At 50.8% G+C, this 14,032-nt stretch overlaps 1 protein-coding gene across 3 annotated transcripts in view; it reads right to left on the reverse strand.

Moving 5' to 3' along the window:
• Positions 1-14,032, reverse strand: part of PTPRA (protein tyrosine phosphatase receptor type A) — a 155,242-nt gene that overhangs the window by 4,460 nt on the left and 136,750 nt on the right. For all 3 annotated transcript variants that reach the window (XM_062203944.1, XM_062203946.1, XM_062203945.1), the window contains 8 exons: positions 11,746-11,843; positions 10,388-10,507; positions 9,543-9,709; positions 8,944-9,079; positions 8,220-8,369; positions 6,651-6,744; positions 6,277-6,353; positions 5,634-5,768 (listed from right to left, as the gene is read on the reverse strand). In XM_062203944.1, the coding sequence (XP_062059928.1) occupies positions 5,634-5,768; positions 6,277-6,353; positions 6,651-6,744; positions 8,220-8,369; positions 8,944-9,079; positions 9,543-9,709; positions 10,388-10,507; positions 11,746-11,843 (977 nt within the window). The remainder of the gene's footprint in view (positions 1-5,633; positions 5,769-6,276; positions 6,354-6,650; positions 6,745-8,219; positions 8,370-8,943; positions 9,080-9,542; positions 9,710-10,387; positions 10,508-11,745; positions 11,844-14,032) is intronic.

The raw sequence follows: 14,032 nt of genomic DNA on the forward strand, positions 1-14,032 counted from the left end.
CGAAGAAAAATTAAGGAAAGCAGGAGATGAGAAATCACAGATAGCACGGCTACTGCAAGAAGGCATGTAAAGTGGGCCGAGAGGGAAAAACCTGGCAAGCTCGGGGCTAGGATTTAAGGCACAATAGGAAGTAAAGAGAAGCTGCCCTAGACGAGTATTTGGACTGATGTAGGAAATGACCCTGTTCACCCGGGTAGAGGCTGGCGTAGGGTGGAGAAACGCGGGGCGGGGCGGGGCGGTGGAATCAACCTTCATTTGGGCCACGTGAAGTCTGAGATCCTTAACTGACATCACCTGGAAATACCAAGTAGGTACTTTCATCTATCAGTCCACAGCGGTGGGGCTGGGGAACTGGGCTGGAGACAGATTTCGGGGTCCTGCACACCAACAGTATCCGTCTCCTCAGTTTTATTTACATACTTAGAGAGAGAATATATCCCCTATCTGCAACTGACATCCAAATGCCCTCCAATGCCTGAAGCCAGGAGCTGGAAACTCAATCCAGGTCTCCACGTGGGCGGCAGGAACCCAAAACCCAAGTATTTGAGTCACCAGTGCTGCCTCCCAGGGTGAGCACGGGCCGAAGCAGGAGATGAGGAACTGAACCCAGGTAGCCCAAAGAGGGACACAGGCTTCTCAGCCGTTAGGTTAACCGCCCTGAAAAGGACTTGAGGCCGCAGGACTGGCTAATTCTCAGCGAGGAGTGAGTCAGATGAGAACACAGGAGCGCTCAGGGCTGAGTCCAGGATATTCTCAGGTTGAGAGGTCATGCAGGCAAGAAGAGGTCCCAACGGAAATGAGAAAGGAGCTCCCAGGCCGAGGAGGGGGCACTGTGGGAGTCAGAGAGTGATCTGAGGGGGAGGGAGGCGCTGACCCCTTCAAGTGCTGCTGCTGGAAGAAGACCTTTGTATCTGGCAGGACGGTGGTCACGGGTGACCCTGGCTAATGCTGCTCCAGCAGAGCTAAGCCTGGGAGGAACAGGGTGAGAAGGGTGGGAAGAGAAAGCCAGCGCTGAGAGGGTTCTGCCGAGAACTGGCACGGCAGCTGGAGGCAACGCAGGATGGCGAGACAGATCTCTGTGAAGGCGGGAATGCCAACACTCAAGGGCTGATGGGTAATGGACCAGAGAGGGAGGGGGAAACGGATGATGGAGGTGAGAGACAAGGTAACTGCAGCACATCTTTGAGAAGCGGTGGTGGGGGACAGACCTTGAGCACAGTGCGCAGCCGGACTGACAGATGGAGAACCTTTGCAGTAACAGGAGAGAAAGCAAGAGAAGTTTCAATCAGCTGGTTGCTCAGGGGTGGGAAGATGAGTGTTCTGTCAGATTCCTTGGAGAATAATGAGGCCCGGTCACAAGCTTAGGTGTGGAGGTGATGAGCTAGGCAGGAGGAGATGCTGGAGGTTTGAGGAAGAAGTGAAGGAAGAGCAGTAAGACTGCAAGGTGGCATTCATCGTCCACATGAGAACCATGGTCACGAACTCAGCGTGAGGGCAGTCAGCACTCATTACTGGGTTATTTTCCCCAGTAACGTCTGCTACCAGATGGAGGCACATCACTGGGCCTAGTAGGCAGAGACCGTGCCATGGAGGTAAGATGCCGGGAGACAAAGTGTGAAGGAATAAGAGGTATCAGCAGTGGGAGGAGTCGATGGCTTTAAGGACTTGATGCAAACCAAGAATTACTGGCGTAGGAGAGGCGGTGGGGACCAGGGCGGGCTACCTTAAACACTGCAAAGGCTGTATGGATATGGGGATGACACAGGACTAGATGGCTGAGGAAACTGAGAAAGAGAAAGACTAAGGGTGGACAGATCATCCACATGGATACTGATCCATCTAAAAGGCTGGAATAGGGGCCAAAAGGGTGACAGAGAGCCAGGTGTTCAAGTCATCATGGGCAAGGGAGGGGAGATGGACAACACGTGTCCAAGTCACTTCCTGTAAATGCAGGCATCCTTCATGGTATCCTTGAGGCTGAGTTAACATCTCTGCTGGCTACACTGGTTAACATGAACGGGAACAGGAAGTGAAACTTTGTCTTGGGGGCCCATGAAGTCTTGCAGAGAGTATAGCTAATGCCCTGTCCAATCCATTCAGGAACTTCTAAGGGCACGAGCTACCACCTGTTTCACAGCTTCTAGGCAGACAGAGCATGGGGCACAGCGGCAGGTAGAGGGGAATGGGCCTCACCCAGCTGACAGCAGGCTTGGCCAGTGGGCTGGGGATCCATATGTGCACGGCCCCTCTTCCCACCACTGCCCTCTACGCTCGTAAGGTTTTCTTCAAGGACAGAAGAGCCTGCTAAAGGGACAGCACAGAGTAGGTGGTGTTTGCTGGGTCACGTTTTATTGCAGGGCAGTGGAGTGAGATGATCCGTGTGCTTGCTGTCCCATCCTCTGCCTGTCCATCACAAACCTGGAGGGCCTGGGCATGGGGAGCTGCACATAGGGCCCTGCTCTAACCTGCCTGCTCTATGTGGGAGGGCACCAGCTCCTGCTCACACAGTGGCTTACTTCCCATCTGGCCTTTGTTTCTTGGGTGTATGCTTCCCGAGGGCAAAGTCATGGACCTTAACCAAGCCTCCCACTTCAACAGTGTGTTACCAATGGTGGAAGCAGACCTGCAAAGGGTGTCTGTGGGCGAGGCACGTGACATGAGGCTGGGACAGATGGCTAATGAATGAAATAACTGATCTAAATTGAAAAAGAATTCTGACATAATGAAATACCAGGATGAGCAAACATGGGTAAAGTCTTTTATCAAAAAAATGTACAAGTACAGAATGGGGAATAATAATATAAAACCTATCTGTAATTTTTAATTGATTACAAATCCATTGAGTCATGAGTGAGTAGCATCTTCACTCTTCCACATCTGGCTCCCTCCAGCCCTCCTTCTCTGGGGGTGGGGCCTCTCACCACTGCTGGGGCCAACAGCATTGCTGCTATAGCTCCCTCTGCTTCTGGTTTGCTAATTTCTGATGTATTGGGGCAGGCACTGTGGCATAGTGGGTAAAGCCGCTGCCTGCAGTGCCAGCATCCCATATGGATGCCAGTTTGAGTCCCGTTCTCTCCACTTCCAATCCAGTTCCCTGCTAGGAGCCTAGGAAGATGGCCCAAATCTTTGGGTCCCCGCACCCATGTGGGAAACTCAAAGAAGCTCTTGGCTCCTGGCTTCGGATTGGCCCAGCTCCTGCCGTTGTGGTCATTTGGGGAGTGAACCAGCGGATGGAAGACCTCTCTCTCTTTCTCTGCCTCTCAAATAAATAAATAAATTGTAAAAAAATTTCTGATGCATCCTCACTTTTACTGGAGGAATTTTTTTTGAAGATTTATTTATTTATTTGAAAGGCAGAGAGAGAGAGGGAGAGAAGAAGAAGGAGGAGGAGGAGGAGGAAGAGGAAGAGGAAAAGAAATTGATAGAGATCTTCCATCTGCAAATTCATTCCCAACTGCCTACAACATCAGAGGGTAGGCCAGGCCCAAGCCAGGAACTCAAGGTCTGCCACATTGGTGGCAGGAACCAAGTATCTGGGCCATCTGCTGCCTCCCATGTGCACCAGCAGGCAGCTGAACAGAAAGTGTATGGTGGCCAGGACTGAAACCAGGCACTCTGATATAAGATGCAGGGATCCCAAGCAGTGGGTTAACCTGTACCACTGTGCCTGTCTCCCCACCAGAGGAACTCTGTTACAAATACAAGTTCAGGGTAGACAATTGGCTCAGCAGTTAGGATGCCCCTTGGGATGCTCACATATCATATGGAGTGCCAAGGTTCAAGTCCTGGTTATGCTCTCAATTCTAGAAGCAGCAGGTGATGGCTCAAGCACTTGGGTCCCTGCCACCCACATGGGAAACCCGGATGGAGCTCCAAGCTCCTGGCTTCAGCTTTGCCCAGCCCTGGTTGTTGCAGGCATTTGGGGAGTGAATCAGTAGATGGAAGATCTCTATTTCAAATGGATGGAAATAAATAAATAGTTTTAAAATATGGCAAAAAATAGCACTTGGATCTGTTAAGGACTCTAACTGCTTTATAAATTCTCAGCTCAAAAAGGGGAGGTGGAAGGCAGGAGTGGCAGGCCTTGGACTGGGAGTGGAGAAGGTCCCAAAACAGGCGCGGAGGAGGAGTGGGGGTTCCAAGGTGGGGAACTATCTATATTATCTGTCTGTCTGTCTGTCTATCTATCTATCTTATCTATCTATCTATCTATCTTATCTATCTTATCTATCTATCTATCTATCTTATCTATCTATCTATCTATCTGTCTGTCTCAGCTTTACACTGTGGCTTAGAAAGAACTTTTTCATCAGGTTCATTCTCTCAGTTTTGATCTCTGTTCAGTGATGTTTCAGGCATTATGAACCACACACATTTACTGCATTGTATAATCTCCATAGAAAATCTTTAAAAGAGTAAGTGCTGTCAGAGCACTGACTGTGCCACCCAGCAGTGGGGGAGGGGGCGTCTCTGAGATTGAGAGTGCTTGGTGAAGGCTGCAAGAGTCTGCCTCAAATAGTGGGGAGAGATTCCCTACACAGCATGGGTGCTGGTCCAGGGGCTCTAAGGTCCCTTTTTATAATTTTTAAAATTTATTTATTAGACAGGTAGAGTTACAGACAGTGAGAGAGAGAAACAGCGAGAAAGGTCTTCCTTCGGTTGGTTTACTCCTCAAATGGCCGCCATGACCAGCGCTGCACTGATCTGGAGCCAGGAGCCAGGTGCTTCCTCCTGGTCTCCCATGTGGGTGCAGGGGCCCAAGCACTTGGGCCATTCTCCACTGCCCTCCCGGGCCACAGTAGAGAGCTAAGGTTCCTTTTTAATCTGAGTTCCTAGACAACTCCATTTGAGGACTTTTTTCTTTAAAAGATTTTTTTTTGTTATTGAATATTGTATTATAAATTTATTAGTTTGTTATTTTTCAAAAAAAATTTTTTTTTTTAAAGATGTATTTGAAAGGCAAAGTGATAGAGAGACAGAGACAGAGAGAGATCTTCCATCTGCTGTTTCACTCCTCAAATGGGTACAACTACTAGGGCTCGTCCATGCTGAAGCCAAGAGCCTGCAGCTCTATCTGCATCCCCCACGAGGATGGCAGGGGCCCAAGCACTTAGGCCATCCTCCACTGCCTCCCTGGCGCATTAGCAGGGAGCTGCACTGGGAGCGGAGCAGCCGGGACCTCAGGTGACACTCCGATGTGCTGCTGCAGGCAGCAGCTTAGCTTGCTGTGCTGCAGCAGAGCTTTCTTCTGTGTCATTAGCCAAGAGGTCCCCTTCAGAGACAGTCACATGCGTTTCACCTTGGAGCCTTGGTCTGCTCTGCCCTGCCTGGGAAGGAGGGGAGAGGAGAGAGAGACCAAAGACTGGGGTGGGAGGACTGTATTCCAGCGGGAGGTAAAAGCAGGCAAACCATCTGAGAATTGAAAGGAGGCTCAGATCTCTGTTTTTCCAGTCCTGGGAGAAGCTAATGACTGCTCAGACACCAACTGCCTGGGCAATATGCCTGCAAACAGTTCTTTGGACAGTATGTGTCAAAGAAAAGGTCAAACACACCCTCTAGTGGACTCCCGGGCCCTCACAACCATGTCTTCATGCTGTTTCTATCTCCCAATCTTGGGGCCTTTTCCAGCTCACCTGGCCTCTCTCTTCCAGTTCTGTCAGCATCACGATAGAGCAGGATTTCCACTCCCAGATCATTCGCCAGAAGTCCTCAATGGTGTGGAGAAGAGGGCCCTGGCTGGCAATGTAGGAGTCCTTCTGCCGGTAGCCCTGTACAGGCCGGGGTAATTGTAAGAGGGGCATGGGTTAACCAGGGAGAGGTTGGTGGAAAAGCCAGGTGTCTGGGAGTCAGTGGGAGAAGCCACTAGGAGGGAATGGGGAATGTTTGGAGGCAAAGCCATCCTGGGCAGAGCTCTCTTTGGCCAAGATCAAACCCTCTATAATAAGCTGATCCCTTTCTATCAAGGGAGGGGATGGGTAGAGGCAGGAGCTAGTATGAAGAGAGCAGGAATGGGGAAGAGCAGAGGTCAGCTTTGCAGCTTGCTGGCTGTGGACTGTGTTGTGAACTTCTCCCTCCATGTGTTACACTAGGGCATGTCCTGTTTCCCTCCCCCGGCTCTTTAGGGCTGGACAGCCATAGTACAAGGATGGGTAGGTGGGTATCAGTTCAGTGTCTGACTCCAAGATGATCCTCCCGAGCAGGTGTGTGAGGAAGGCACAGCGAGCCCAGCTGACCCTCCTGGGGTGCTGGGAGCTCAGGGGAGCACCGGCAACTTACATCGATGAAGGACGCATTCACGTAGTCTGTATTCTCCTCGCCCCGCTTGACTGGAATGATCACTCTGTTGAATTCATCTGCAAGAAGGACAGAGGCTTGTGGCTCCCCAACATGGCTTACCCTCTCCCTCTCCTCCCAGGCCCTGGGTGGACACAGCCCAGCCAGGAAAGGACATGCCTGTTCCTAGCCCAGGAGGGACACAGTCTTTGGCCTTTGTGCTCTTTTATTTCCAGAAGCCACTGAAGAATTGGGAGCAATAAAAGGCAGTGCAATTTATCTGCAAGTGCAAGCCATGCACTAGCCAGCACCTGAGCAGAAGGCGTGGGAGGAACTGGGGTAAAAGTCAATGGTCTGGGTGGAGAGAGGGCTCTTACATGGAATGATCTGTAAAACTCGGTTCTTCTTCATGTTGGCTGGGAGGTTTCCAGTCCGCATCTTGTCATTCTGGATTTTGATTGATGTTAACTTCTGAATTGGGAAGAGGATGGGACACATTACGAATTCTGGTAACTGAACTTGACAAGATTCTGCCTGTCATTGGGTATGCACCTCCAGGCCCTCTGGCTGCTCACTGCTCTTCTCCCCAGGGCCCTGACCTCATTTCTTTCTTTTCTTTTCTTTCTCTCTCTCTTTCTTTTTAAAAATATTTGTTTATTTTATTTGAAAGGCAGAGTTACAGAGAGAGGGAGAGACCTTCCATCCGCTGGTTCACTCCCCAAATACCTGCAACGGCCAGAGCTGGGCCTGTCTGAAAGTAGGAGCCAGGAACTCCCTCCGGGTCTCCCATGTGGGTGCACGGGGCCAAGTACTTGGGCCATCCTCAGATGCTTCCCCAGGCTCATTTTCAGGAAACTGGATTGGAAGTGGAGCAGCTGGGACTTGAACTGGTGCCTATACGGGATGCCAGCACCGCAGGCAGTTTTCCCTGCTTCGCTACAGTGCCGCCCCTGACTTAATTTCTGTGTTCTTGTCAGGACATGGTTTCTTCTATCTTCAAGCTCAAACAAACCCAGAGAGTGTCTTGGAATCACAGCCTGCCAGGCTTCTGTGGACCCTTTTGGGATTCCCCTGGCTGGAACTGTAGGATCCTGGAGGGAATATGCCCCCCACCTGCCCTGAGCTTCTACCCCTACAGGCCATCTTAGACTCTTCAGAAACAGCTATTCCAATGTATATCCTCCAGTCCCAACTCTGAGGCTCCTTCTTGACCCTGCTACTCAGGGTGCAGTCAATATACCAGCAGCATTTGACTCACACTGTTGGGAACGCAGACCGCAGGCCCTAATATAAAACTGCTTAATCAGAACCTGCATCCTAGCAGGACCCCAAGGAACACCGTGTGCATGCGACAGCTGGAGGACCATCCTAAGGAAAGGGGTCCTCCTCCAGCACCTCAATTCAGAAGCTCTTGCTTCTGGGAGCATTTTTATTGATGAGGCTGTGACATACACCTTACGTGTGTTGACAGCCACCATCTAACACAGCAGCAGTCTGTAATCTACGGTCCACAGGCTGGATCTGGCCTGCTGCCTGTAAGCAAAGTTGTTCTCAGCCAGCTCACCTACTTGTGCATTGTCTATGACTGCTTTTGTATTCTAAGGGCAGTGTAAGAAGTCGGGACAGAGGCCATGAGGTCTGCAAAGCCTGAAATATTTATTATCAGGCCCTACACAGAAACTTTGCTTTTCCTGTACAGTATAATCCCCTAGGAAGGCTGAAGGGCTAGACAACAAAACTGTTGCATGCTCCTCACACCCCAACAAAACCCGAGTTCAATGACCAGCATTACTTGAGAATGGCTACAGTGAAGAGCCACCTCCTTAGCCACCAGCATGCCTCACAGGGGGTCCCCATTTGCTGGCAAAGCCTCCAGAGTCAAGCATCAGATAAACCCTAGATCACACGATCCTTTGGTCTGAAGGAAGGTGTCTAGTTCAACTCACCTTGAACTCCTCCTCTAACCCATTGTTGCTGCTCCCTGGGATTTTGTTGTAAATCTTCTGTAGGTGGGTTTCTAGAGAGGTCACTTCCAGTTCTGTATCCCCGTACAGATAATGCTCCAGAAGGGCTTGGTATATGAAGACATACTGCATCTGAAACACGGGTGAGGCCCGAGCGCTCAGCCACATGCCTGCCCACCCCTCCCACCCGAGGCCACTCCAGTCCACTTCTCTTCGGACCCTAACAGGGATAATAAGATTCACTCTTATTGTCCTGGCTCAGTGAAGCAGGACGGGAAGTACACGAGTCCTTCTAGGGCCTGACATGGGAGGGAGGGTCCTAGTCTGCCTTGGGTGTCTGGAGAAGGACAAACCAGGGTGCCAGAAACCAGAGAGCCTACAAGAGTCTTGACCCAGCCTCACTCCTACAGGGCCAAGCTCTGCTGCGCCTGGACATGGCTGAGCTGTCTGGCACAGCTGCTTTCACAGGGGCTGTTTCTTCATCCTTAAAGTCCAGTACAAAGGAAATCTGCCTTCCTGAACTCCCCAGGCACAAACCCATAACCTCTTTTGTGCTCTGTTTCTTTACATATGTAATTTCTAAGGGCCCCTCATTACACGGTATGATGCTTGTTTCAAATAACCCGAGAGACTCAGTGCATCCTCAAGGTGGGCAGATGTTTTGTCCTGGAAGCCTCCACCCTTACCTCACCCACAGATCACTCACATCTGTTTGCACCATCTGGCAGCGCTGTGCCCGGATCCGGCTCACAAAGCCGTACACGTCCACCTTCCGCTCTGTGTGCATCATGTCCAGCATGGCATCAATGACGACAAAGGTACCTGTGCGCCCTACACCCGCGCTGTGGCAGAGAGCAGCGGTGTTACCGCGGTGGCCGCATGCCTTGTGGGAGTAGACGGGGAGGGGCAGCACAGGCTGGGGCTTGGTCTTCAGGCTTCTAAATATTAGTTCTGAACGGGGCAGAGCTGGGATTCTCATTCTCTGATCCACAGCTATTGGGACTGGGCACCTCAACAATTACAAGGGTCTGAAAGCTCCAAGCACACATGGCCAGCACACCACCCACCTCTTGGGTTCACAGCAGGTTTTCCTGACTCCCAGGTTGGAGGACTGCCCTTCCCTCTTTTCTGCAGTCAGATCCTCCACCCAGCACTGGAACTGGAACCCGAGGAGTCTCTGGCTGTGGCCCTGGGTCCCCACAGCTCATCTGCTCTGTGCCAGCTTCCTCAGCCAGGATCCCAGCTGTTCCCCTGCTCTGGCCATGGGGGCAGAATGTGGGGAGCCAAGGGTCAGGCTACACTGACCTGCAGTGGACCACGATGGCCCCTGCATACTGAGGGTTACAGGCCTTCACCTTCTTGAGGAACTTGAGCATGCCAATCGGGGTGAAGGGTACCCCGAAGTCTGGCCAGCTGGTGAAGTGGAACTGAGTGATGAGGCGCTGGGGCTTTCTGTTGGTCACGTCGCCCACCTGTGAAGTGAGGAGAGCCTATGGTTGGCCCTGATAGCCAGGGGTAGCAGCAGGGGTGAGAGAGTGAGAGCTGTGGCTGGCAGTGACAATGGGAAGGTGTGGAGGGAGAATGCACAGGGCAGTTACTACTACTTGTGGTCTACAGATAAAGACAGTGAAAGCCAGATGAGTTAAATGGCCTGCTTGAGGTCGCAGAAGTAAATGGCAGGGTCAGAGCTGAAACACAGGGCTCTTAACCTGCGCTAAGTCTCCCTTCCACAGCACCTCCTGCCCCTTGGCTGAGGGCAACATTTGCTCAGTCTCCAGGTTGCTGTGGAGGCCCAGGGCATGCCCACCACACCCCTGATGCCAGGAGCCTTTGGAGTAGGACAGGAAGACAGTTTCAAAACCGGGAGACTGACCGGCTCCTGACACGGCCCCGAGGCACTCGGTCACATCCGAGACGTCACACACCATCCCATCGTGTGCTTTCCCCAGTCCTCACAACGCTACTTCCTTAGCAATGACAGAGAAGTTTCCTGGAGCCTGACTGCAGGGTTCAGAATCCTAACACACTGTACACTCAGCAGTTTCTGACCACACAGAGGAAGAGGGGCAGGATTGAGCCTGTTCCTTCCATCTTGGTGGTCAGCAGACTCTAAACGAGAATGGAGACAAACAGGAGGTAGGAGATAGTACCTGCTGGATGCAGAACTTTCGTACTGTGTAGTCCACTAGGACGGTCACATCCTCAACAGACACGCGGATATTCCCATAGGTCCAGCAGCCTTGGTCTGGCCAGTACTGGGCACACTTACACTGGAAGGAAACAGACATGCATCCCCTGATCTCAGGCTGCCCTGGCAGGTGCAAAGGGCCTGAAGGCAAGGGACCACAAAGCCTAAAGACCCCAGAGAGTCTATGGCTTCTTCCCTCACCTTGGATCTGTGCTTTCCCCAAATTCCTCCTCTTCCACCTTGTTTAGAACAATTTCACTTTGACACAGTCCCAGCCCCATACTTTCCAATCTTCCCCTCCCCACCTCTTCAGTTCAGGGCAAATCTAAAGCCATGCAAAAACCTGCACTCCCACAATGCCCCAGGTGATGCTCTGGGGCAAGCTGTCTGCACCCCTGTAACCAGCATCTGTCTAGGAAGAGGTCAGCAGTGGACTGAGGTAAACCTGCCAGGAGAGGCTAAACATCTGCTCTCTCACCTGGGCCCCACACAGCTCCAAGAGTCAGAGGTGTGATTGGAGGAAAGTAACCTAAGGCCCAACCCTAGCACTATTCCTTCTAGGCACTGTGGAATGCTGACAACTAAAAAGATTCTAGGAAGGATCCCAAAATGAAAATTAAATGCTGAGACAATAAATCCTCACATATCTGATTGTGCTGGGAGGAGACAGATGCTTCAGTGCAGAGTTTAGGGGAAATGCCCCAGGATGGTGGTCAAGGTGACTCAGGTCCATCCTTGAGAAAGACTGGCACATGGGGATTCCTCTCTGGGGCCTCTTCAGGACCCAGGATTGGCGCTGGCTGTGGCCCAGTGATGAGCACTGACTGACTTGGCAGCCACCAGAGGAAAAGGAGCAGTCAGAGGCTGCCTATGGGATCAGGATGAAGCCTCTGATTCCCTCATACCCCTCAGGGTCTCTGCTCATATAGCTCCCTCCTCCAACTCTGGGATACACACTAAAGGCCTCAGGAGGTGGGGCAGGAAACCAGGGAATGAGGAACTAGGGAAGCCATGGGAGACAAATTCCCCTGTGGCTTCTCCTTAGCTAATGACCTGAGTCTGTCTTTTGGGCTGTTTTGGAAGCAGGGTGAGCTGTCTGGTGATCAGACGCAAGGAATATGCCCCATGTGTACCCCTGAGGTTCCTCTGAGGCTTCAGGCCACAGGAAAGCCTGGTGGATACAATGCCTGTGTCTGGATGAACTCCTGGCCCAGCAGTCACACAGGGTACACAGCCAGGTTGAACCCAGAGCTCCACAGAGCAGCTCCTCTGCTGGTCAGGCCTGTGTCAAGGGTTTTCCTCTCGAATTTCTCCACTCACCTCCTTTCTCTCCTTTAGGTTGGTCACCATGACAATAGTAGCTGTGTTTTGTTCCCAGATCATCCTCCAGAAATCATTCACCGTTTCTTCTTTTGGTCCTAAGGTAACCAACAGCAAAGACAAAGAAACCACACATCAAAGAGGAGGAGGATACTGGGGAATTAGGAATACCCATTCCTGACTTTTGGAAGCCCATGCCTAAAAGTCCCCAGTAACGTCTAAGCCATCTGCTCAGCCACCTAGTAACTGCCTATTCCAAACGTATCCACCGTGCATGTGTCAGGCACCTCACTATGACTGAGGACAGGAGGTTGTCAAAATATAAATGGCTTGCTCTCTCTCTCTCTCTCTCTGCCTCTCCTTCTCTCTGTGTAACTCTGACTTCAAATAAAATAAATAAATAAATAAATAAATAAAAATATAAATGGAGCTCAGGGTCTCCCAAGGACATTATAGTTAAGGACTAGGAATCGTGAGCGCTCACTATGTTATGAGCCACACAGAGAACTAAGCGCTTCCTATGGCGTGTACTCCTCCCTGTCACACTCTGAGGTGGGTGTCACCAGCCCCAGAAAGATTGGGTGACTTGTTTGTCTTCCACAAACACTTTTCTAGGAAGCTACAAAAAGATTCTAAACAAAAATGAGGGAACAAAGAAAAAAAAGAGAAAGAAATGGAGCCTAACACAGCAGAGAGGCTAAGGGAACTCCCAAGGTCTTATGAAAGGAAGAGCTCAGGACAACTGCCAGAGATTAGAAGACAACCAATCCCAATGGAACAAAAAAAAAGAAGGTTCTGGAAGGATCCCAAGACACCCTCCCTCAAAAAAAAAAAAAAAAAAATCAAACTTAAAAAATGTAGCCCTCGTGTATCTGAAGTAAGAGGAGATATACACTGCTAGTCACGCTGAGGGGCCAATTAGTGGTAGGCAAACAGACAAGCAAATGACCGGGGAAAGGGCAGTCATCAGCTCCCGGAAAGAGGGGACAAACTGCAGAGAGGAGCCCTAATACCCACTGAGTAACGTTTATCCACTTGTAATAATGTAAGTATCAAAATAATAATGCTGCCTTACCCCAGAACCCGACTGACTGACTGGGAGATGGGAGGGGGACGTTTGTGACTGAGGGTAAGCTGCTCTGGAGAGGGTTAGGTGACCATCACCCACCAGAAGTAGCCAATGGGTCAAAACAGTGGCCTCGGGGGAACTGGGCTAAAACTAAGAAGAAAGGGGAGAAGAATTTGCTTTTCTAAGTCTTACAGTTCCCTTTGACTTTCTAAAACCTTGAATTCCCTTAGGTAAAAACAGAAGCAAAATCATCTTAAAAAAGAGAAACAGAAAGAGACAGAAGTGGACCCACATGTGGAAGATGCATAGAGAGGAAGTGCTGCCCTGCGGCAGGATCAGGAAAATCTGGTGGAAGTGGCATCTGAGCCCTGGGCGGTTCAGAGGGGCACAGGCAGGGGCACTCCGGGCAGGGGGCCGGGGGCTAAAGCAAGGGAGCAAAGCAGCCCAGGGCTGTAAGGAGTTCACCCAAGGCTGCTGTGCAGTGGGTAGAGAGTGGCAGCAAACGGGTCAGAAAGATGTAAGTTCCAGAATCTGCGGGGTGGCGGCCAGGCTAGGAAAGGCTTGCACTGAAGAGAATGGCAACTCCTTATGGTATTTTCATGAAAGGCCTGACTAACACTTCGAATCGAATAGGGGGGTTACGTTTTAGTCTCTGATGTTGAATCTTAAGTCTTGGTGTACCCAGGTGGAGGAATAAAAAATCCTTCTGAAAACATGGCTCAGAGGCTCAAGAGAGGCAGCAGGTAGTCCACCGATGGGTATAAGAAGGTCTCTCGAGAGAACACTGAAGACAAGCAGGGTCAAAAAGTGCAGGGGATCCTCAGCATGACTGAAATTCAGACAGAATCAAGTCTGAGTTTAGTCTGAATTAGCAGACTAAGGAGGCCCAGGTGGATGGGCAGAACTGAGAGAGCCGGGGCCATGAAAGAAGGGGTGGGGCTTTAAGGAAGGGGTCATCCATAGATCTGGGAAGAAATCAGATTATATTTAAGGGGCAGAAAGAGGAACAAAAGTCAGAGAAATAACACCTAGAAAATAAGAAAAATCAAGAGAACTGAACGTCAGGAAAGAATGCAGCAGGGCTTCAGGGTGTGAGCTGGCGTGGACAGGTTCAAGAGGATGGGAGAGTGTGACAAGGTCTATCAGGAAGTCACAGATGACCTCTGTGCAACAAATATTTTGACACTATCAACACGGCAAACAGAAAGAGGCCGCACA

The sequence above is a fragment of the Lepus europaeus genome, chromosome 10, assembly GCF_033115175.1.
Source record: "Lepus europaeus isolate LE1 chromosome 10, mLepTim1.pri, whole genome shotgun sequence".
Classification (NCBI taxonomy): Eukaryota; Metazoa; Chordata; class Mammalia; order Lagomorpha; family Leporidae; genus Lepus; species Lepus europaeus.